General features: G+C 64.9%; 3 protein-coding genes across 3 annotated transcripts; 1 reads left to right on the forward strand and 2 right to left on the reverse strand.

Annotated features, from left to right (window-relative positions):
• Positions 1-1194: 1194 nt before the first annotated feature.
• SCARA3 (scavenger receptor class A member 3) lies at positions 1195-9545 on the reverse strand. The gene is made up of 7 exons (XM_086625763.1): positions 9459-9545; positions 8949-9161; positions 4640-4781; positions 4452-4571; positions 3901-3999; positions 2411-3454; positions 1195-1634 (listed from the first exon to the last, which is right to left on the reverse strand). The coding sequence occupies exons 1-7, from the start codon at positions 9543-9545 to the stop codon at positions 1195-1197; spliced, it is 2145 nt and encodes a 714-aa protein (XP_086481889.1).
• Positions 9546-13294: 3749 nt separating this feature from the next.
• Positions 13295-17233, forward strand: CLU (clusterin). Its single transcript, XM_086624681.1, has 8 exons — positions 13295-13379; positions 14403-14551; positions 14756-14926; positions 15005-15422; positions 16013-16126; positions 16405-16631; positions 16884-17065; positions 17159-17233. Exons 1-8 carry the CDS (start codon positions 13295-13297, stop codon positions 17163-17165), a joined length of 1353 nt encoding a protein of 450 aa, XP_086480807.1. The 3' UTR covers positions 17166-17233.
• A 564-nt stretch (positions 17234-17797) lies between these two features.
• Positions 17798-21962, reverse strand: SLC35F6 (solute carrier family 35 member F6). Its single transcript, XM_086624693.1, has 6 exons — positions 21886-21962; positions 19882-19954; positions 19640-19811; positions 18986-19198; positions 18699-18809; positions 17798-18504 (listed from the first exon to the last, which is right to left on the reverse strand). Exons 1-6 carry the CDS (start codon positions 21960-21962, stop codon positions 18035-18037), a joined length of 1116 nt encoding a protein of 371 aa, XP_086480819.1. The 3' UTR covers positions 17798-18034.
• Between the last annotated feature and the right edge of the window lie 1006 nt (positions 21963-22968).

The following is a 22968-nucleotide window of genomic DNA, read 5'->3' on the forward strand; positions in this document are numbered from 1 at the left end:
AGGGCTGGGCAGGGCACGGGGCTCCCCGAGCAGGGGCACTGGCCGATGGGGGGGGCTGGAGTTGGCCTAGCCGGTCTCCCCAGCCCCATGGTGCTGTTGGCGCCGTGGCCCCGGCTCCGGTACCTGGGGCCTCCGGCCACCCCCTCTGTTCCGGTGGGGTCCCCCACAGCCAGGCCTTGGGGACCCTGGGTTTGGCTCACGGAGGTGACATCATTCCCTTCGAGCCTGGTGGCCTGTCTTGCTGAGCAGCTCGGTTTGGGAAACTGAGGCATGGAGCAGAGCAGCAACATACCTTCGCGGTGGTAGTGGTGGGGGCCAGCCCAGGGCAGTGGGGGGGGAGGGGTGCGGCTACAGTTTGGGGGAGAGCCGAGCGCCCCATTTCTCACTGCCAAGGGCATGAGGGTCCTCATGGAGGTCTCTGCTGGGGGGCAAGGCGGGGGAGCGGGGTCTCCATCAGAGACCGTGTCTCACACGGCACACATGCCTGCGGGAACACGTCTGTAGGCACCCTCCGTGTGCTTGCGTGGGCCCACCCGTGCACACGCATCCTCACTCGTGCGTGCACATGCACACACGTGCACATGCATGCACACGTGTACATGCATGCACACGTGTACATACATCCTCACTCATGCACACACATGTACCTGCTCACTCGTGCACATGCTTTCAGACCCATGCACACACGCACGCACTCACTCGCGCACACACACACGGATGCAACATGCTTTCCCCCCACCACTCGCACCCACCACCAGCACCAGTTCGGCTGTGGGTGCTCCCCCCCACCCCCCCCCCCACCCCGGTCCCCCCGTCCCCATCCTCTGAGGCAGGAGCAGCTGCCTGTCCCCATTCAGCTTTATTGAGCCTGGAGTACATTGGGAACACAGCGGGGGGTGTTTGGGGGGGACAGCAGTGGCGGGAGGGCACAAACCAGCTGCACCCCATCCGCAGGGACCCCCCACCCCTGGGTAGCTGAGCCTGGAGCTGGCAGCATCCCTGAGAGCCGAGGACCAGCCCTGGCCCTTCACACCAGGGGAGCCCTGGGACCCCTCTGCCCCCACCCAGTCCTGCGAGGCTCTGCCTCACACCCCTCGGGGGCTGCTCTAGGGGTCCGGGGGGGGCGGAGGTGGGGACCCCCCTGTCCCCGTGCCAGCTCTGCCACCCCGTTGTCCAGGCTGGCAGCAGGGGGGGTTACTGTCCTGGAGGGCCGGGGGGGCCCGGTGGCCCTGGGGGGCCCCGCAAACCAGGGTCTCCCTTGGGCCCCATGGGGCCAGCCTGGCCCACCGCCCCGGGGCTCCCGGGGAGTCCCGGTGTGCCCTGCAGGCCGGGGGGTCCTACTGGCCCTGACACCCCGGCTGGCCCTGGGGGGCCGGGATCTCCCGTGGGTCCCCCCGGGCCCCGGGAGCCGGATTGCCCGAAGCTGCCCTTGGCACCCTTGAGGCCGGGGAATCCTTTCGAGCCCAGGGGACCCCTTTCACCCTGAGGGCCAGGGGGTCCCGGGGGGCCGGGGGGACCCTGGGGGCCCGGCGAGCCCAGGCTGCCCACGTCACCCTTCTCTCCTTCGCTTCCTGGGGGGCCCGTGACGCCCATGTCGCCCTTGAGGCCGCGGGGGCCCGGGAGGCCCGGCACACCTGGAGGGAGAGGAGGGGGTGAACAGGGAGATTGGGGGTGGCAGCACCCTGAAGGGGGGAGAGAGGGAGATGCTCCAGCCCTGCAGATCTCATTGAGATCAAGATCAGCTGAGCCTGGCTCCCCAGCCCAGCAAGACCTCACTAAAACTGGGATTAACCAATCCTGGCTCCTCCAGCCCTGCAGCCCTTGCTGTGGGCTTCACGGGCAGTTGGAGTTGCCCGGGGGCACAGTGCCACGGGGCCATCGTGGGGTTCTCCCAAAAACCAGATCCAGAAACGGGCCTGGGCTCTCTAATTAGGGCAGCCCCATAACAATGCAGATGTGGTGGCCATATGGCTCCAGGCTGGGTGGTCCACAGTGGAGCGGGAAGCTGCCGGGGTGCCGATAAGCTCCACAGAGCTGGTGCTGGAGCTGGGACAGCCCTGCAGCTCCCCTGGGTGGATGGAGATGTCCCCAGGCCACCTGAGTCACCTGGGGAAACTTTGGGCACCCTCACCCTGGGGTAGCCATGCCCTCTCCAGCTCCACAGCTCCGTTCCCATGACCCTTCTGCATCCATGTGCAAGTGTCTGGGTGCCTTCATGCACATTCCAGCACTGCCTTGGCCTCAGCAATGGTGATTTGGGTCCTCCATGGTGCGGGATGCTCCCAAGGAGCCCAGATCCCACCACGCTCAGCCACAGAAGAAACAACCCCCAGAATTGCCTGTCCAACATACCTGGCCCCAACCCAACCCCGGGCAGGGCTTAGGCTGTGCCCACCAGGATGCACCTCACCTCGTAAGACAGTGATGTTTTTCAGCATCTCCCCATGCCGAACGTCCACCACCTTCATCTCCTCCATGACCATGGACAGGTTGCGGATGTCAAAGTCCAGCCGGGCGCTGAGCAGGCTGTAACGCTCCCGCAGCAGGTCCGTGGTGCCCTGGACGAGGCTGAGGGACTTGTTCAGGTAGTAGAGCTCTTCGGCGTGGGTATGGAAGCCCAGGGTGCAGGAGAGCCGCACGTCGTCCAGGTAGCGCAGCATGCTGTGGACGTGGCTGTCGGTGGCGTTGATGTTGGCGAAGATGGTGCTGATCTCGATCTCATGGGAGGTCATGCGACCTTCCAGGGTCTCGAAGCGCTCGGCCGTGCGGTTCTGCATGTACCTGTTGTGGTAGCGCAAGTCATTCATGTTCTCCTCATGGTCATCCAGGAAGGAGGAGATGTTGTCCAACTGCAGCTGCAGCCCCATAACCTGCAGCACCAGGTCGTGCATGTTCTCTGAATTCTGGCCGACCTGCCGAGCTGCCGCCCCAACGCTGCCTTGGATGCTCTTCACCAGCTCGCTGGTCTTGGAGGAGGTGGCCCGCAGCCCACCAAAGAGGCGGGTGTAGTTCTGCCATTCGGTGACAATCTTCTGCAGCGTCAACGTCTCCTCATCCGTCTTCCTCTGGATGACCTGGATCCAGTCAGAGGTTTGCCCTAGGGTGAAGTTCATCTGCTGCATGGCTGCTCGGACATCGTAGCGCTCCTGGGCCAATCCCTTGAGAGAACTGTCTAGTTGGGTGGTGACCACCTGCCAGCCCCCCACCTGGGCCAGGAACTGCCCCAAGCTCTCATTGACCTGCTGGATGGAGAAGGAGCAGTTGTCCACCTCGCTGGTGATCCTGTTGCTGGTGGATGAGAGCTGGTCATGGGTCTGGGAGGTCCGGTCGAGCAGAATTTCTTGAACCAAAAGCATCTTCTGGATCTCCTCCAGCTCGCCCTGCAGCTTGGTGATCTCCTGGCCCAGCTGCCCCGTCTCCTGGCAGAGGGAGCAGTTCCCTGAGGTCTTCTCATCTGAACGAAGGGCAGAGGGGTCTGTTACCCTACCCCGTCCCTCGCTGGGCCTGGAGACCCTCCCACTGAGGACCAGAGTGAAGGAAGAAGCCTCACCATGGTCTGTCCTCACAGACCCTGAAGATGGGCACCATGGAGCCACAGCTGGGACAACCCTGATGCCACCAGCTTGCATCAGCTCCCACCCTCCTCCTGCTCCTTGCCACCTCTCTGCAGCGAGTTCTCCAAAAAGCCCAACACCACCAACTCCCACCCTCGGGGTCTTGCCGTCATTCCTCCCCAAAATCCTGGGAGATAAGTGAGGGTTTGGCTCTGAGGAGATCCCAGGACCTGAAAAGTGGAGATGCTTCGGCCCCTGGCTGGCAGCGCTAAGGTCCACTCAGCTGGAGGGACACATGGTGCCAAAGCCTGGAGGAGACCTCCAGGTCCAGGTACAGGTCACTCACCCAGCCCCTGGAGATCCTCCTGGATGGATACAATCTTCTTCTCATAATAGGTCTGGGCTGAGCTGATGTCCTTGGAGATGGAGTCGACTCTCTTGAACACTGTGGAGGAAAGGTGGGGGGTCAGGGGAGGTGGGCAGGTGCTGGGACGTCATCATCCTCCACACCTTTCCTCTGGGCTCGTTCCCTGGTGAGGAGGGTGTCCAGGGCTTGAAGAGCTGGGCTGGGTGGCTGGTGGGTGCTGGCTCTGCAGGGTGGGTGTCCCCGGGACGCTTTCAGGTTTGGGGCTTGGCTAAGGTCTACAAAGCATCTCCAGGGGTCCTGGTGAGACCCTCCTCTGAGACTGGGAGGCTGTTCTTTGCCCATGGAGGTGGCTCCAGGGTGGTTCCTGAGGTCCCCATGGGGGTAAAACCATCCCCCAGCGAGGTGGCATCATGCACAGGGTTCCACATGCATCCCAACAGCAGGTCAGGAGGAGCCGGACACTCCTCTCCACACCTGGGTGCTGAAGGTGCTTTGGGGGAGCCCGGACCCCCAGCGCTGCCCATGCTCACCCAAGGCAGCCAGCACGGTCACGGCCACGATGAGGAGGATGGAGAAAACGTAGAGGACTTTGACGGCTGTCTGGAGGGACAGGTTCTTCTGACACCGGCTGCAGCTGCTTTGTGCCCCACCTGAGTGCAGAGGGGGAAGGATCAGGCCCTGCCACCACCCTCGTGCCCACCCCGGGCCACATCCTTACCCCTCGCTCCATAGCCGAAGGTCGGCATCTCCTCTTCTTCTCCTCCCGCGGGCTCGTCTTCTGAAAGCCAACACAGGAGGCAACTGAGATGCCCACGCCGTCCCGTGCCCAGCCCTGAGGGTCCTGCCGCTCCCCGAGGACACTGGGCAGGGGTCCCCGGAAAACCGGGAAGCCACACGGGACCCACCGCTTGCCACCCTCAGCCGGCCCAAACCCAGTGGCACCAGCCCATGGGGCCATGTCCTCATTCCACGTCCTGCTTCCGCGGGACTCGGCTGGCACCTTTGCACCCCCAAGACCTTGAACTTGGGGAAATTTGGGGAATTCGGCCAAAAAAGTGGGTGACGGAGACGCCGACGGCTCCCGGCCCCTGGCTCCGAGGGGCTTCGCAGCTTCCCAGCCCCTTCGTGCAAAACCCATGGGGGCAAAGCAAACCCCCCTGCCCCCCCGCCTCGGTTCCCCAAAGCCCCCCGCAGCCCCCCCCAGCCCCGTCACCCTCCGCCCGGGCCCTCGCCCACCTCCTGCCCGGCAGAAAGGGGTTCTTCCAGCCGAGGGGATGGTTCCAGGGGTGCTCCGGGCACGACCGGAGTGTCCGCGGCACCGGTATCCCCGGCTTTATAAAGCCCGAGGGGGGCGAGGGGGCGGGGGGAGGCAGGGGGGGCGATTCCCTCCGTTCTCCCTGGCGTTGCCCTTCGCTTTTGGGCTGCCTCAAATCTGGCTTTTCTGCCCCAAAGAGGCAACAAGTGCCCCGGGAGACCACCCCCCCAGCTCCTCTTCCCCCCCCGCCACCGTTGGGGGGTCTCTGGCCGTGGCTGAAGCCGGCTCAGCCCCCCCCCTCCCCCCTGCCCCGCGGGAGATGCTGCCCGTGGGGAGCAGGGACACGGGGGGCTTCGGGGGATGCACCCACCCGGGGGCCGGCTGCCCCCCAACTCCTCTATCTGCTCCGGCACAGCCGTCCCCTCCTGTCCCCGGTGCCACCAGCCCCGCTCGTCTCTCCACGCTTCCAGCCCCCCCACCCCCACCCCAGGCTGCCCCCCACTCACCTCTCATAGCCCCCAAAGTGGGGGGCGGTTGGGGCGATCCCGCACCCAGCCGGACCTCACCGCCCCGCTTCCCGCATCTGCCCCGGCACGGCTCTTCCCGGCGAGCGTCAGCGAGCGGCCAGCACGGCCGGGGCTGCTTCCCCCCTATACACCCCACCCCCCACCGGCCCCCCCACTCCCCAAACTTCCCGGGGAAGCCTTCAAAAGCGATGGCGGTGGCGGAGCATCCCCGCGGCCGCCCGCGCGCCCATGGCCGCTGCCCACGCGGGACGGGGACGGCGGCGGGGGACGGGGGACGGCGCAGGCCGGTGGGGCTGGACGGCGGCCACGGCGAGGCGAGGCGCTGGGCGGCGAGCTGGGGAAGAAAGGCTGGTCCCGCGCCCGCCCGCCTTCCCTCCAGCCCTAATGACTAACAAATGTCCGACCGACGCCGCGCCGGGCCGGGCCGGCCTCGCTCAGTCGTGTTTGGAGGGGGGCTGGGTGCTGGGGAGGGGGCTCTGGGCTGGGGAGGGGGTCCTGGGCCAAGGGCCCTGGTGTTTGGGAGTCTGGCTTTAGGGGGGAGGGGGCTGGGGTCAGGATTGGGGGTTTGGGTGCACGCAGCTGGGTCAGGGACATGGGGAGATGGATCTGGGGTCTTGGGTACAGCCTCTGGATGTGGGCCAGGGACTTGAGGAGATGGGTCTGGGCTCCTGCTTTGGGCCCCTGGATGTGGGTCAGGGACATGGAGCGATGGGTCTGCGGTCTGGGGTCCTGGCTGGGCCCCAGGGTGCCGTGATCTAGCTCCCGGCTGCTGGTTGGGAGCAGTGGGTCCAGTTCAGAGACACGGGACAGGGGTCCTGCCTGGGTCGGAGACGTCCGGGGGGTTCCTTGCCGAGATCTCCCCTCCCCACCGAGCCTGTTGTGCCGGGCTGCTGCTGCCCTCTGCCGAGACCTGGCCGGGCTCCCAGGCCAGCCTTCCTCCCCGCGCGGCCTCCCTCCTCCTCCTCCTCCTCCTTCTCCCACCACCTCGTAGTGGAGAACGCGCCAACGCCTATCATGATAATTTTTTAATCTCCAGATCTCTTGCGGTGGTCGTGCCCCGCGACACCCCCGGCCCGTGGCATCTCCCCGGGGTTGACGAGGTGGCTGCCGAAGGATGCTCAGTCCCACCTGACATCTTCTTCCCACCATTCTCATCCTCGGCAGCTGCATCCTCATCCTCTTCCTCCGCCCGGCCCTGATGACTCACGGCCAGTGGAGCCCATCCAGAGATGTCCAACTCAGCTGATCCCGGTTTTCCATTGGCTGCAGCCTGTTTAACTGCCGCCTTGCTACGGGACTTACCAGCCGGATAAACGCTGGTGCTAAATCAGCAGCGGGGTCCATCTCTTGTGTCCATGCTGACTCGACGTTCAGGCTGCCAGCTTGCCACAGAAGCTCTAAATAGACTTCTGCTGGAGTGGCAGATGGGTTCCCTGGGCTACCAGCCCCGGGGCTACCAGGTGCCATGCCCTGGACCCTGCCATCAAGTGCGGCTCTTTGTTTGGGGTTCCCCAGGTGAGCCCATGGCTTCCACCTCGCTGCTCCTCCAGCAGCGAGGAGCAGCCTCAACCACCTTACGGAGAGGAGCTCAGGGTTCGCAGGGTCTGTGCACCCACAAGGTTTGTCGTCGCCCTCTGTTGACTTCATCGTTTGGTTTAACAGCTGGACTTGAGGATCTTAAGGATGTTTTCCAATCTATATGAAGATAGGTAGAGAGAGTTGGCGTGGTTCAGCCTGGAGAAGAGAAGGCTCCAGGGAGACCTTCCAGCAGCCTTCCAGTACCTAAAAGGGCTATAAGAAAGCTGGGGAGGGGCTTTGGACAAGGGCATGTAGTGACAGGACAAGGGGCAATGGCTTTAAGCAGAAAGAGGGGAGATTTTGATTGGATCCAAGGAAGAAATTCTTCCCGCTGAGGGTGGTGAGGCACTGGACCAGGTTGCCCAGAGAAGCTGTGGCTGCCCCATCCCTGAAAGTGTTCAAAGGCCAGGTTGGATGAGGCTTTGAGCAACCTAGTGTAGTGGAGGGTGTCCCTGCCCATGGCAGGGGGGTTGGAACTAGATGATATTGAAGGTCCCTTCCAACCCAAACCATTCCATGATTCTATGAAATGATTTTAAGTAGCAGAGGGGCTTGGAGAGCTACAACCAGAGCACCATCATGAGACAGAGAAGGAACCTACAACCCTTTGAAGACCATGAGTAGCATCAGGAGACCACCTGGAGGTCACTAACGGGGGGGGGGGGGGGGGGGGGGGGGGGGGAGGGGGGGGAGGATTGAGACTCGGATGTTGGACACAGGTGGCTCCTCCCTCCTTCACCGCTCCCAAAGGCTGTGGAGCCTCAATATGTGACCCTCCCTGGTGAGGGGGAACCTCGTGGGCAGCGGAGAAGAAGCAGGAATGGCCTTGACGTCGTCGTGCGATAACCGAAGCATCCCTGTTATCAACACCACCAGACCAGATCCAAACCGCAAGCTGCTGCGGAGAAATTTAACTCTGTCCCAGCCAAACCCAGGATGAAACAGCAGAGGAAACACAAGAGAACTTGTGGGGCAAGATCCAAAAATTGTTTAATAAACAAAGAAGTGGGAAAAGAGGGAAAGAAAAGAAGCAATGCAAAGGATGGCGAGGTCATCACTCCCCCAGCCCCAAGCCAAAGCTGGCCCAGCTCACCGAGGCTCCATGGGGCCTGGGGTGGCAACACCGTCCTGGTGCTCCCACCACTGCCCGGGTCACAGCCAGAGAGCCCAGCACTGTGCTGGATGCTACCGAAACAGCCACCTCCATCCCAGTCAAAGCCAGTTTATCCAGTGAATCTTCCCTCCCCATGCTCCAAAGCCATGGCTAAAAGCCACCCCAGTCTTGCCTAAAAGCCCCCTAGTCCTGTCCAAAAGCCCCAGATCTGCCTAAAAGCCCCCCCACCGCCCATTACACCCATTTTCTCCCCACACCACGACCCTCCCCCACCCCAGACAGCACTCCCATGGAGGAGTCGGGGGGCTACAGCCATGGACCATCCCTCCTCCTCATCTTCCTGCAGCCGGCTGGGCCAGGGGAGGACGTTGTCCTGGGGACAGCCCCTCAACTTGCATCCCCACCGCAACCGCACCAGGAAGCCAAAAATAATGTGGTAAGGGCTCAGCACCACTCATCGGATGGATCTGAGCCACACCGGGATGAGGGGAGGGGGCCCTTCACCCGGCCCTTGCTGCCAACGCCCCCCCAGCCTTGCCAGGGTCTCTCCCACCTCCTCGTGCAACCAGCTGTGACACCTGGTGATCAGTTCTCGCTTCTCGTGCTTCCAAGGTTCCGCAATTTTGGATTCCCAAATCCGCTCCCTCTCCTCCGGATCCTTGCTCCCATTCTCCCCACCGGTCACCAGCAGCGGAGTCCACCACTCCAGGTGCGAGTAGGCATTCATCCCATGGGACCCCAATGCTTTATCCCACAGGAGATACTTCTGAGGGGAATGGGGCAACCGGATAAGGATGGGGGGCCAGATCCGGGAGGGTCCTGAACACCTGCACGGCCCAGACTGCGGCCAAGCACCCCTTCTCCTGTGGCAGGTAGGAGACTTGGTGGTCCCTCAGCTGCAGGACTGCCCTTGGCCAGCCTTTGGTTTCTGTTCGGTGTTTCCTGGCAATGAGGATGTTATCGATGTACCAAAAAACCCAGGGTTGATCTTCAGGGGTCAGCTGGTTCCACATCTGAGCCACCGATGGAGGGGTTGCTGTGGAAGCCCTGGGTGAAGAGATACTTGCTGGTCCTTCAAGGTGAAGGCAAACCTGGCTCTAGAGCCTTCCGTCAAGGGGATGGCGAAGGAGGCGTTGGATAGATCCACCATGGAGAAGTGCCTGCTCTGGGGGCTGAGGCTTGTAATGAGCTTGGGGCAAAGGCACCATTGCCTTGCTCACCTCCTCCTTCCCGGACAAGAGCCTGCAGTCCATCTTGTATTGTGCTCACACCTCCGGGAATGGCTCCTGCTACTGCTCTTTGCTCCTGTCCTCTAACACCATGAGACAAGGGACCTGTGCCGCAGGCCTAGGAAGAGCTGGTGGACCTCCATGCTCCAGCAGGTCATCATCAGAGTCCTCCCGGATCTGCTCATTCCCAAACGACTCCAGCATGTTGGAGAGGTGCTGATCCCACCGGTACACGGTCCCACCGATGGAGATGATGATGTCGTGGTACATGGCAAGATCCTGCAGCTGTGTGCACTGCTGCACTGTGGTGACGTCCACATGGGTGTCCACCAAAGCACTCACCTTCTCTGAGCTGCCCACCCTGGCTCTTGCCCACTCCTGCCCCTGCTCTGGTCACTCTTACTCCCTGTCTCCGTAGAGTATGTGTTGGTTTCCGTCTGCAGGACCACCTCCACCAGCCTGACTGCCAGCTCTCTCATGGACCTCCCTTCCCAACTCGACATGTCTCCCATACGCACCTTCTCCCCCACTTGCCTCCTCCACTCCTCTCCACACCTTCCCACTGCCAACAGATTAAAGTCCTGTCCATCCCCTCGAGGGGTGGTGGCAGCACCCTTGTCCTCCACCCACGAGCCAGTGGTCCTTTCCTCCTCCAGTGGAGACCCAGGGATGTCTGTCTGTCCATGCCAGCACCGGCAGGAGCCCCAGCAAAAGGGTGACAGGCTCCTCTGTGCCTGGTGAGGAAGAGGAAGCTGAGGGAGGAAGGGGAAGGTTGGTCAGGCCTCTCTCAAGGGCAAGGATGGCAGCAAGATCACAGACAGCCAAGATGATCCCTGCTCCAGAGATGTCCCCCCTCCCATGGAGGTGTCCCCCCTCCCATGTGCAGTGGTCCTTTGGGGAGCAGAATGGGATGTGAAGCCCTGGGGGCGGGGAGCAGGGGGCTGGATGAAGCACCAGCCCCCCTCTCACCCTCACAGCTTGCCCCCTCCCACCCCGGTCCCACTCCAATCCCTCCCGGGTCTCCCGAGGGGCAGCTGGAGGAGGAGGGGAGAGACATCCCTCCCTCCCCGCTTGCCCCGAACGCTCCGGGGAGAACACGCACCCTGTGTCCCACCCACGGCCCCGGGAGAACACGCACCCACGCGTCCCCGATGCAGCCCAGGGAAAGCCTGCACTCCCCATCCCCCCGAACCCCCCGCTCCTGTCCCGCGGGGCCGCGGGCTGCCGTGCCTCAGTTTCCCCCGTGGTGGTGGGGACGTTGGAGATCGGGGGAGGAGAGGTGGGGGTGTGTCCCACGCAGCCCCCGCTGGGTAGGTGGGAAGAGGGTGCCCCGTTCGCTCCGCACCCCCCCGCGGCCACAGCACCCCATCCCCCGGGGAGGGGGGGTAGGTGTTCCCGGGGAGGGGGGTGGTCGGGGGGTAACTGGGTGGGTAGTGTCCAGCGAGGTTTTACCTCCCCCGCCCCAGATCGCAGCATCCGGATTTGGGGTGCCCTAAGGACCCCGGGAAGGGTGCGAGGTCCCCGTCGTTCCCTCCCCGTTTTGGGAGGGCAACGCCTATCCCGAAAAGGGGAGGGGGGAGGTGCGAGGCGCTGCCGAGCAGCACCGCGCCCATCCCCGCGGCGTCGGGGCGCCATGTACCGGCGGCGGGGGGGGACGGGACGGGGGGGGAGGGCACGGGGGGGGCGGGTCGGTCCGGGGCCGGTCCCGCCGGTTCCAGAAATCTCCGGGGCCGAAGCGGGGCGGACCCGCAGCGCCGCGGCCGGATAAATACGGGCGGGCAGGGGCGTGCGGTCGCGGCGGAGCTCGCCGGGGCGGCTGGGGTGCAGGTATGGCTTCCCTTCCCTTCCCTTCCCTTCCCTTCCCTTCCCTTCCCTTCCCTTCCCTTCCCTTCCCTTCCCTTCCCTTCCCTTCCCTTCCCTTCCCTTCCCTTCCCTTCCCTTCCCTTCCCTTCCCTTCCCTTCCCTTCCCTTCCCTTCCCTTCCCTTCCCTTCCCTTCCCTTCCCTTCCCTTCCCTTCCCTTCCCTTCCTTCCCTTCCCTTCCCTTCCCTTCCCTTCCCTTCCCTTCCCTTCCCTTCCCTTCCCTTCCCTTCCCTTCCCTTCCTTCCCTTCCCTTCCCTTCCCTTCCCTTCCCTTCCCTTCCCTTCCCTTCCCTTCCCTTCCCTTCCCTTCCCTTCCCTTCCCTTCCCTTCCCTTCCCTTCCCTTCCCTTCCCTTCCCTTCCCTTCCCTTCCCTTCCCTTCCCTTCCCTTCCCTTCCCTTCCCTTCCCTTCCCTTCCCTTCCCTTCCCTTCCCTTCCCTTCCCTTCCCTTCCCTTCCCTTCCCTTCCCTTCCCTTCCCTTCCCTTCCCTTCCCTTCCCTTCCCTTCCCTTCCCTTCCCTTCCCTTCCCTTCCCTTCCCTTCCCTTCCCTTCCCTTCCCTTCCCTTCCCTTCCCTTCCCTTCCCTTCCCTTCCCTTCCCTTCCCTTCCCTTCCCTTCCCTTCCCTTCCCTTCCCTTCCCTTCCCTTCCCTTCCCTTCCCTTCCCTTCCCTTCCCTTCCCTTCCCTTCCCTTCCCTTCCCTTCCCCTCCCCACCACGTGATGAGCTTTTCCCGATCTCAGCCAGTGCTGACAGCCCCCCCCCCCTTGACACAGGGGTCCCCCCGGGGGTGTTCCCTGGGGTAGGAGCGCTCCATGCCTGGTTTGGGGGGCCATGGGTCACACTTGGGGGTCAGCCAAGGTGGGGGGGCTCGGCCACCTCTGGGGGTGGAGGCTGTAGAGTGGAGATAGACCTGTGCACCCCGGGGTGCCCCCCACATCCCCCGTGGGGGAGGTGACGGAGCCCAGGGATGCTCATCCCAGCCGGCAGGAGTTTACCACAATGCCCTGGGGCAGGCGGGATGGGGCTGGGCAGGGCTGGACTGGGCTGGGGGGGGTATTTAGGGGGCAGCACTGGGCGGGGGGGGCGCGGTAGTGCAGGGCGGTGCAGGGGTGCCGGCAGCCGGTACTGCAATGGGTGCTGCGGGGCACTGGGCCAGTGCTGCGGGGGGGGGGGAGGAGGGGGCAGGGGGGCCCTGCGGCAGAGCGGCCATTGCGCAAATTGTGTTTTTTGGGTGGGTTTTTATTTTTGTTGAGGGGGGGTTGAGCTGGGGGTGCCACGGGAGAGGGGGGCGGGCCGGTCCTGCGGGCAGTGCCCATCCCTACCCGCGGCTGGCAGGGGCTCAGCCCTGCCCCGGATTTGCCCCCCCCCCCTTCCCCCCCCAATTCCCACCCCTCCCCCAGCCCCTCCCCATCCCACCGGGGGAGAAGAAAGGCAGCGCCGGCCCCCGCGGCGCGGGGGGGCGAAATCCGTGCCCGGTCACTGCCTTGGCCACCCGCCCGCCTGGCCCCGGGCCCGCGGCTTGTTTGTCCCGCAGGCGGGGGCGGGGAGGCCCCACACCCCAGGGCTCCGCGGTCCCCCCCGGGACCCCGCTGCCCAGAGACTCCCACCCCGCCCGGGGGCGGGCTGCAGCCCCCGACTCCTCCCGCGCTCGACCATCACTGTGTCCCCAAAACCGTGCCCGGGGCGGGGAAGAGAGGTGGGGGGAGGCTGGTCCGCGCTGCTGACTCAGAGCCCCGTGTGCGGGGGGGGGCCGGATCCTGCTCTGAGTGTGTCCCCCTGCCAGCTCTGCCCGCGCAGGGGACGGGACGGGACCATGGCGCTGCGGCTGCTCCCGCTGCTCGGCCTCCTGCTCGCCTGGGGGGGGGCCCAGGCCCTCGTCCCCCCCAGCGAGCTCAAGCGTGAGTGGGGGGGCTGTGGGGTGCGGAGGGGGTCATGCCGGGTGGGTGCTGGGGGGGTGAAGCAGGGGGCCTGGCAGCACCGTGCCCAGGACAGCGCTGGTTGGGCAGGATGAAGGACCTCCCGGGGTGGGGGGGGCACAGGTTGATTTTTTTTTTTGGGGGGTGTGTGGTTGTTTCTTGTGGGTTGGGAGAGGAAACGGCGTGGGTTTGGGGTGGGGGGAGTGCTGTGCCCACGGGGATGGGGTGGGATGGGGTGGGGTGGGGTACTTGGGTGGCAGGGCTGGAGGGGGCATGGCATCATCCGGGGGATGCTGGATGGGGGGGCACAGCATCCTCCCGTGGGGAGCTGGATAGTGGGGGGAGCACAGCATCCTCCTGTGGGGGGTGGGATGGAGGGAGCATGGCATCATCCCTGGGGCGGGCTGGATGGGGGAGGGTATGACATCGTCCTAGGGGGGGCTAGTTGGGGGGCCACCGCACCCTCCTATGGGGGGCTGGATGGGGGGGGGGCACAGTACCCTCCCATGAGGGGGCTGGATGGGGGGGCCACAGCACCCTCCCATGGGGGTCTGGATGGGGAGAGGGGCACAGAACCCTTTCATGGGGCGTCTGGATGAGGAGGACATGGCATTGTCCCGTGGAAGGAATGGGAACCCAGAGCTGGGGCTGGATGCTTTTGGCAGGGGGGGAAGGAAGATCGTGCCCCTGGTGATCCCCCTGGGCCAGTGCTGGCACGGCAAGAGCAGGTGGTGATGGCCACCTCGGCACAAGGCCCTTCCCGGGGGGGACAGCTGAAGACTCCCAGGCAGCACTGCCTGAATATTGGAGGTGGTGGGCAGGGAGATGCCACGCTAGCCCGGGCAAGATTTTGAATTGCTTTTCCCGGCTTCTGTGTACTGGAATGGGGCCATCGGGGAGCAAACGGGACTCTGCACCCACAAATATTGGGGTGCACTGGCGGGGGTCCCACCGCTGCCTTGGGAGCAGCCAGCCCAGGGCACCGTCTTCCTCCCCCCGCCCCAGAGATGTCGGCGGCCGGCAGCAAATACATTGACACGGAGGTGGAAAATGCCATCAACGGGGTGAAGCAGATGAAGACCCTGATGGACAAGACCAGTAAGGACCACCAAGCCATCCTGCACACTCTGGAGGAGACCAAAAGGAGGAAAGAGGTGAGTGAGGATGAGGAGGGTGACTCCTCCGACCCCGGTACCCAAAGCCTCCGGCTGGGCTGCGATACCTCCATGCCAGCCTGGGCGCATCCGAAGGGTTTGGGGATGCTGTGCCCAGGGGTCCGTGTTTCCGGGGAGTGGGAGGATGCGCTTGGGGCTGGATGTGGGTGCCGAGTATGGGTGCTGGACGCGAGTGCCTTGCAGGAGGCGGTGCAGCTGGCCCGGGAGAAGGAGCAGGAACTGGCAGCGAAGCAGGAGGTGTGCAACGAGACAATGCTGGCGCTTTGGGAAGAGTGCAAGCCCTGCCTCAAGCACACCTGTATGCGCTTCTACTCCCGCACTTGCCACAGCGGCTCGGGGCTGGTGGGGAGGCAGGTGAGTAGGTGCCACCACCATAGCTGGGTGCTGCCGGGCTGGAGGATTTGGGCCTGATCCTGCTCCCTTGCCTGGCAGCTGGAGGAATTCCTCAACCGTTCCTCGCCCTTCTCCATCTGGGTGAACGGTGAGCGCATTGACTCGCTGCTGGAGCGGGACCAGCGGCAGGAGCGGCAGTTGGAGGACCTGGAAGAACGTTTCGGGTTGTTGGAGGATGGAGTGGACGACATCTTCCAGGACAGCACCCAGGTCTACGGCCATGTGTACCCCTTCTTCCGAGCACCCTTTGGCGGTTTCCGTGAGGCTTTCCGCCCCCCTGTCCAGCACGTCCGCCTCCCCCTGCGCAGCCAGAGGTTTTCCCGGGACCTGCATCCCTTTTTCCAGCATCCCCACCGTGGCTTCCACAACCTCTTCCAGCCACTCTTTGAGATGACGCAGAGGATGCTGGAGGAAGCACAGGGCGGCTGGGAGCACCCACTGGGTGCCTTTGGCTCAGGTAGGGTGCTTGCCGTGGGCTGGGTGTTGTGGGCTCCCCAGTTTGGCTGGAAGCGGCAGGTTTATGGCCGGGCTTCCCGAAAATTGCCCCCCCCTTACCCCCCTTCTTATTAAGGATGACTAATTAGAGGATGAGCTCAACCCTACTACGACACATCAGAGAATCCCCGCAGGAGTGCAGGAATCACAAGCTCCACTGTTTGCAGAGCTGGGCTGGGTTTTTGGGTTCCCCCCGTGTCCCCTCCCCTTCACTTAATCTTGGCTGCCGGAGCTGCCACTGTCCCAGGCTGGTGTTTATTTTGGGTGGGCAGCACCGGTTGCACCCAGCTGCCGGTGCCGTCACCGTCTGCCACTGCGGCCCCGGCTGAAGAGGGGGATGTCGAAACGGTTGGCAGGGAATGCTTTGCTTTGGAAAAAACAGCTGGGGGGGGTCAAAATTCCCTGGGAAAAGCACTTTTATGTCCCCCCATGGCACCCTGGGGTGTTGGCAGCAGCTCTGCTGCAGGGTTGAGGGGGTCTGTAGTGCTGCACCCCCCCTGCCCTCACCCTGCAGTGTTTGGGGTGCTGAGGCCGGGCTGGACTTTTCCGTAGAGTCCCGTAACTTCAGCGACGATCGCATGGTGTGTCGGGAGATCCGGCGTAACTCGGCCGGCTGCCTGCGGATGCGGGATGAGTGCGAGAAGTGTCGGGAAATCCTTTCCGTGGGTGAGCTGGGGCAGGACCAGGGACTGAGGATGGGGGTCTATGGATTGGGGGACCGTGGATAGGGGGCACCATGGATGAGGGTCTATGGATGGGGGACCATGAATGGAGGACCTGTAGATGAGGGATGGTGGATGGAGGACTGTGGACGGGGACCATACCTGGGGAGGGTAGGAGAGACACATTGAAGGCATGAGATGTGGTGGGATGGAAAGGGGTGCATACACTGGGGCTGGGGGTGAGCCCTGGCACCCCCCAACCCCTCCCACCCCCCTTCCCAGACTGCGGGCAGACAGACCCTGCTCAGAGCCAGCTGCGGGAGCAGCTGGAGGACGCGCTGCGCCTGGCTGAGCGCTTCACCCGCCGCTATGATGACCTCCTCCGCACGTTCCAAGCCGAGATGCTCAACACTACCAGCCTCCTGGACCAGCTCAACCGCCAGTTCGGCTGGGTCTCGCGTTTGGCCAACCTCACCCAAGGCACCGACGGCTTCCTCCAGGTCACCACGGTGAGTCCCGCCAGCGCCGCGGCACAGCCGGACGGCTGGAGCCCCCCGCTTCCCTCCATCCTCTGCCACAGTCCCCCCCTTCTCGGGCAGGGCCGGCAGCCACCAAAAGTGGGTCAGGGGGAGAAAGAGGCGATTGTGTGCCCGACTGGGCGCTTTGTGGCACAATAGCCATCGGCAGGGCCGGGTGCCAGGGTGAGGGGCCAGCGCGGGGGCTAGCCTGGCTCTGCTTTGTCCTCCCCCCTTCCCCTCCAGGTCCTCTCCAAGACTCCCAACCTCGAGGACCCCTCGGCTCCCCCCGACACGCAGGTGACGGTGCAGCTCTTCGATTCAGAGCCGCTGTCGCTCACCGTGCCGGGGGACATCTCCTGGGATGACCCCCGCTTCATGGAGACGGTGGCCGAGCAGGCACTTCAGCACTACAAGCAAAATGCCATGTGAGTCTGGGACCCTCCCCCCAATCCCCACGGCAGGGCTGGGGCAGGGGGGGCAGTGCCATGGCTCACTCCCTCCCATCCTTTCTCTGGCAGAGAGTAGTGGGGCAACGCTGCCCAGTGTCCCACCAAGCCCCCTCTGATGCCTGGTCCCCGTGTCAGGGTGTCGAATGGCACCACTCCCCCTCCCCCCACCGCTGCTGGGGTCCCACCACGGGCCCCCAGGAAACAGAAAATAAAGGTAGAGTCAAACCCCCTGACTGGGCTCTCCTGTGCTTCTTTGGGACACGTCCCCTCGAGCAAATAAATACTGCCAAAAGCAACGGCGAGCACCTGGGGATGATCACTGGGTACTGTGAAATGGGGGAGGGAGGGGAGAAGGCAAGTACCTGGCCTCCCCAAGCCCCCCCCCCAAGATGCCGGCGCTCGCTGCCTTCTCCCACACACCCTGTATGAGAGGGGTCCAGATGCCCGGTCCTCTCCCTGGGGACACAGAGGACTGTGTCCTGCACAGCTGCCCCACTGGGGACATGGCATGGGGGGCACTCAGCACCCCCCTGCTAGCCTGGGGGACAGACCTCAGCCCCCAGCTCCATCGAGTCCCCACATCACCTCCCAGCCAGCACAGACACCCAGGGAGAAAGCTGGGGGCAGATGTGCTTTATTTGGGGGAGACACAGGTTGGAGAGCAGGGGGGCCAGCCCCAACCCCACCACCCCCTCAAGCCCCCTGGCACCAGGGGTAGGGGCTGCCGCCTCCCCCGGGCACCTGCTCCCACTGGGAAGGGCAGAACCAGCCTTGCCATCGCCTCCGGCACCCCTGCAGCGGAGCAGGGGGGAGGTTTCTCCTGCAAACAGCAGCAGGACAGCGGCTGGCAGCACCACCACCACACCAACGCCTCCCGAGGAGGGGAGATTATCCGGGGAAATAAACCCCGGGGCTGAGCCGGACACGGGGCAGTGCAGCGGGAGCTCAGCTCTCGCCATTGATGGCCGCGCTCTCGCCACGCAGCAAAGCCTCCCGCTCGGCTGCCCCACTGGTCTCCGTGCGCCGCGGCAAGCGGGAGAGCAGGGGCCGGTGCAGGCCATTGTACAGTGCAGCGCCCGCCAGCAGCACTCCAAATCCCAGGATCTCCAGGCCGTGGAAGGTCTCCCAGCCCACGGCCAGGCTGACGGCCCAGATGACGAGGGTGCGGAGGCTGTCCAGCACCATGCGGGTGGTGGCACTGATCTCTTTGGTGACGCTGATGCCGGCGAAGTTGAAGAAGGCGATGCTGCTGATGTTACCCAGCAGGGCCAGGGCGATGAGGGGCCGGTGGCCGATCTGGCAGAAGGCATCAAGGGCGTCTTCCAGAGTCCGCCGAGGGTTCCCACTGAAGCTGCCCGCCGGGATGTAGTACATGGGCACCAGCAGCAGGGCCAGGATGACAAAGCCGAAGAAACCTGGAGGCGAGCAGGTGTCAGATGGGTGCTGGCTCCAAGCACCACCCCCTGCCCTGTGGGACCCAACCCCCCCAGCAGCACCCCCTTTGCAGCCTGTAGTCCTGCCCTGCACAAAGCAGCTCTTGCCAGGTGAGGTTGGCAGGATCAGGCACCCCTTGAGCGCTCAGCCCGCCCCGGACAATACTGGGACAGACCTTCGGTGCCGACGGCCCGCAGCGGATGCACGTCGTGTTTGTAGACAAACTTCTCCTCCAGCACCATCTGGATGGCGACGATCACCTGTGCCATGATGATGAGCAGGTCGCCTGCGGGGAGGAGAGAGGAGGGAGGGGATAGGAGGAAAGGGAGGCTGAGACACCATCTCCCTGCCCACCGGATGGGCAGCACAGCAGAGTCATGCTCAGAGAGCAGGGCACTCACCCTTCAGGGGGTTATTTCCCCCTCCGTGGCCATCCCACCTCCCTCAAGGGCCACCACGTACCGGTTATCACCTCGCTGAGCTTGCGTTTTTGGTCATGGGAGCTGTGCAGGTCAGCCAGCCCCACCACCACCAGCCCCACAATGGTGACCAGGATGCCCAGCCACTGGCTCAGCTCCAGCTTGCGGCCCAGGAAGGCCACGGAGAGGAGCCCGGTGAAGATGATGACGGATCCTCGCAGCATCTGGAAGCTGGAGGCACTAGTCATGTTCAAGGCTACGTGGGGAGAAACAGACCCATGAGTTGCGAGTGCTGCTGGAGCTGGCTAATGCCACCAACCCCTCTGCTTAATGGTCTGCTGTGGTAATTAAAAGCAGATCAGTGATTAATTGGAGGAAGAGGCAGCAACACTGTTCCCCTCACTTCTACTTAGAGCTGGCAGCAGAGAGGCTTGTGCCAACACGCAGCCCCACGTCTGTGCTCCACAGGAACTCCGTGCCCACTGAGGAACACGGCTTACTGAGCCCTGCCACAGCTCGCTGCATGGGTGGGAACCGTTTTGTCAGACCCCTCCACCCGGTTTCGGGGTCATTCCACCCCCAAAACCAAATGCACCATGGAGTCCTGCAGCCCAACACCCGAGTCTGGCTCCAGGGATGGCCAGGTCCCCACGGGGCAAGGGAGGATGGAGGTGGAATCCCTGTCCTCAGCACTTACCCACGTACATGATGCTGGTCCCCGTCATGTCGCAGAGGGCAGGGGGCAGGAAGAGCAGCGGGCTGAAGGGCTGCGACGGGGCCATGCTGGGCTCCGGCCTCCACCGATCCCTCCACACCAGCAGGTAAAACACCCCCAGGCAGGAAAATTCCCCCAGGAACATGCCCACGGCCTGCAAGAGAGGGGGGTGAGGGGGGCTGGCCCTGCTGGGAAGGCCTGTCCTGCTCGGGGAGGGGGCTCACCTGCAGGAAGGGGTGCTGGAAGCCGTGCTCCTCCGTCCCGCTGCAGCCGGCCGCGCTGAAGTTATCGGCCCACCTACGAGGCAGAGGAGAGGGTGGTGGTTAGAGCAGGAAGCCACAGGGAGCCGAAGCACACCCTAAGAGCCAGCCCAGGGCTGTCCGCTGGACCACCAGCCCTCCGAGGTGACAGGTCCGGGGACAGGACATCCGTGGGGAAGGAGACACTGTAGCAGCTGCCCTGACCTGCCGGCAGCTCCTGGCCCGGCTCCCAGCCCTGAGTGACAGGAGAGGAAATGGACACCACTGTGTTGCACAGCCCTGCGATCCAGTGTCCCCGCACCCATCCGGAGCCAGCCGGGTAGCACCATCTCCCACTGGTGAGACCACAACAGCGTGGCAGGGGGTCAACCCGACCCCTCCCCTCTTCTGTACGTGAAGCCTTGAGGGCTAAGGGACACAGGACCCATAAAAGACGCTGGATCACAGGCTGGGGGGCAGCAGATCCCACCGCTCACACCCCCAGCCACAGTTTTGGGGCACAAACCCTCTCCTTTGGGTATTCAAAGCAGCACAGAGGGCAATGTTGGATAAGCACAGGCTGTGGCACAAGTCCCCCCCAGTCTGTTTTGGTGAGGATCTCCCCCCTCTTTAGGGATCATCTGCACGGGGAGGGGACACCAGCCCCTGGGTGGGTGGCTGCCTGCCCCCAGGACACCCCCAGCGCAGCAGGGTACCCCGACACCAGCAGACAGGCACCCAGCTCCCCTCCACCTGCTTTTTGCTGACACTGAGCTGCAGCTGCACCGCAGACCTGCTGAGCTCGGGGAAATGCGAGGTGAGTGGAGGCTGGGGCAACATCCAGCCTGTCCCTTGCTGCTTGGCGAGGGGCTTTTCAGCCAGGCCAGCAATTTCAGCATGAGTCAGCCCCGGCTGACACACCGCAGCCCCTCTGTCACGGGCCAGCTCGGGTCCGTGTTTCGCAAGAGGATTTGTCGGGCCACACGCCAGTCTCCAGAGCTGGCTGAGAGCTTGGTGCCATCTCCTGGCTCTGCTCTGCCCCACAGGGAGTCTGTGCCTCAGTTTCCCCATCTGGGAACCTCGGTCTGCTGCGACACCGGGGCAAGCAGCACCTGGCCAGCTCGTGAAACCCCGCCAACACCCACAAGTCTGCCCAGCGGCACCGGGACGAGCCTGATGGTAGGTCTGCCTTGCCTGAGCAGCTCTCGGGAACACCATCCTCATCCTCGCTGCAAGGGCCGAGAGCAGCCCAGGGTGCTCTCCGTGGGAAGGGGCTCCATCCAGTCCCTGCCTGACTTTTGGGGTGAGCTGGAGTGCAGGAGCGGGCACAGGGAGCCTGGTTTTGGGGGGCACTCACCCAGCTCCTCCCCAGCACCGGGCACAGCACCCATGGCAGGAGACCTGCACCCCTCGGCAGTGCCCACAGGAGGGCTGGAGACCCCCATTTCCCTGGCTATGCAGCGCCCCCCCCCCCCCTTCCTCCCCAGTCTCCAGGAGCCAGGCCCCAAGCAGCAACGGCCCTGGTCCCTATGCCAGCTCTGCCCCCCACAGCACAACGCAGCCCCCCATGCTGGGGGCTGCCCGCCCAGGGGGGCACAGGGCAGCTCCTGGGGCTCTGCCAACACAGCCTGGGCCGCAGCCCGGCCTGGGGCAGCCCCGGGGGCCCTGAGCGGGCCTGGGGGTGCCACGGGGAGGAGGCCCGAGGGCAGCTGCCCTCAAAGCCACGCGAGGGTACCCGAAGCCCACCCCGGGGTGCGACACCCCAGAGCTTGGCGGCGACCAACCCTGGGATGGAAGGAGGGGACCGGGGGTCCGAAAACCGGGCTCCAACCCCGCCGGGGCGAGCGCAGGGCCTGAGGGGGGGACCAGGCCGCCCCGGAGGGCCCCGAGCAGGACGGTGGGCCCAGCCTCGGGCCCAAGAGGGGTCGCAGCCGCTGCGGGACCCCAGCCCCGGGGGAGTGGGTCCCCCTCAGCCGCCGCAGGACTCACTTGGCCGCCAAGGTGTTGATGGAGCCGGTGAGCAGCATGAGGGCGGCCAAGCCCAGCTGGTACCGGGACCAGGCCATGGCCCCGCCGCCGCCGCCGCCTCCCGCCCTGCACCGGGGCCGCCGCCGGCACGGCCGCGCCCCTCCCGCCCCGCCCCGGTCCCGCGGCCACGCCCCCTGGCGAGTCCCGCCCCGCCCCTGACCAGCTCCGCTCCGCCCCGCAGCATCGAACCACGCCCACAGGAACGCATGGCCCCGCCCCACGGTGCATGACCACGCCCATCGGGGATGCGTGGCCCCGCCCCACGCTGTCTAACCACGCCCATCGGGGCTGTATGGCCCCGCCCCACTCTCTATGACCACGCCCATCGGGACGCATGGCCACGCCCATCGCGTCCGCGCCGCGCTCTCCGCGGTGCAGCCCCTGTGCGCGGCGCCTGTGCCGCCTGTCCCGGTGGGCCCTGCCCCGCTGCCGCCGTGCCACCGTCCTCATGTCGCGGTCCCCGCAGAGCGCGCTCCGCGCGCTGTGGCTCTGTGGTTCCCCCCGCCGCGGTCCCCGTGCCGGCATCCCGGTGTCCCGGTCCCTCGGTGCCCCGGTCCCTCAGTGCCCCGGTCCCTCTGTGCCCCGCTGCTGGGCTCGCTTTGCAGTGCCGCGGGCCCCGCGGGCCGTGCGTCTGCGCCGCCGTATCACGCGTGTCCCCGCCGCGGCGGTGCCGGCAGATGGCGCCGGCGGTGCGGGGTTGGGCTCCCCGATGTTTCCCGGGGATCGGGCCCCGCCGCCCTTCCCGGGCCAGGCAGGATCGACGGACCCCCACCTTCCCTGGCTACCCTGCCCAGCCTAAACCCATCCCGGGCTAAATCCAGCCCAGACTAACCCTGCCCGAATTAACCCTTTGGGGGGCTGCGGGGGGGTGCCATCCCTGGGCCACCCTTGGGCGTCAGGGCCCTCGCTCAGGGATGCAGCTCCAGGGCAGTCTTCCCCCCCCGCGGGGCTGGTTCTCAGGGGCAATTCCCCCCCCAGCCCCCCAGCCCCATTGGGGGCCACCCCTGGCCCCCAGGGTCTCGCCACGCACCCGTGATCCCCAAT

Source organism: Tauraco erythrolophus, chromosome 2, assembly GCF_009769465.1.
Source record: "Tauraco erythrolophus isolate bTauEry1 chromosome 2, bTauEry1.pri, whole genome shotgun sequence".
NCBI lineage: Eukaryota > Metazoa > Chordata > Aves > Musophagiformes > Musophagidae > Tauraco > Tauraco erythrolophus.

What these genes read in the sequence shown, in the direction of transcription:
- SCARA3 (XM_086625763.1), bottom strand. Translation starts at nt 9,545, where the DNA reads ATGGTGGATCTATCCAACGCCTCCTTCGCCATCCCCTTGACGGAAGGC. An exon ending in TCACCTTGAAGGACCAGCAA is followed by an intron (nt 9,162 to 9,458) that starts GTATCTCTTCAC and finishes CATTCCCCTCAG; the next exon opens with AAGTATCTCCTGTGGGATAA. An exon ending in GACCGTGCTGGCTGCCTTGG is followed by an intron (nt 4,000 to 4,451) that starts GTGAGCATGGGC and finishes TTTCCTCCACAG; the next exon opens with TGTTCAAGAGAGTCGACTCC.
- CLU (XM_086624681.1), top strand. Translation starts at nt 13,295, where the DNA reads ATGGCGCTGCGGCTGCTCCCGCTGCTCGGCCTCCTGCTCGCCTGGGGG. An exon ending in AGACCAAAAGGAGGAAAGAG is followed by an intron (nt 14,552 to 14,755) that starts GTGAGTGAGGAT and finishes AGTGCCTTGCAG; the next exon opens with GAGGCGGTGCAGCTGGCCCG. An exon ending in GCTTCCTCCAGGTCACCACG is followed by an intron (nt 16,632 to 16,883) that starts GTGAGTCCCGCC and finishes CTTCCCCTCCAG; the next exon opens with GTCCTCTCCAAGACTCCCAA.
- SLC35F6 (XM_086624693.1), bottom strand. Translation starts at nt 21,962, where the DNA reads ATGGCCTGGTCCCGGTACCAGCTGGGCTTGGCCGCCCTCATGCTGCTC. An exon ending in ATCAACACCTTGGCGGCCAA is followed by an intron (nt 19,955 to 21,885) that starts GTGAGTCCTGCG and finishes TCTGCCTCGTAG; the next exon opens with GTGGGCCGATAACTTCAGCG. An exon ending in TCCAGCACCCCTTCCTGCAG is followed by an intron (nt 19,812 to 19,881) that starts GTGAGCCCCCTC and finishes CCTCTCTTGCAG; the next exon opens with GCCGTGGGCATGTTCCTGGG.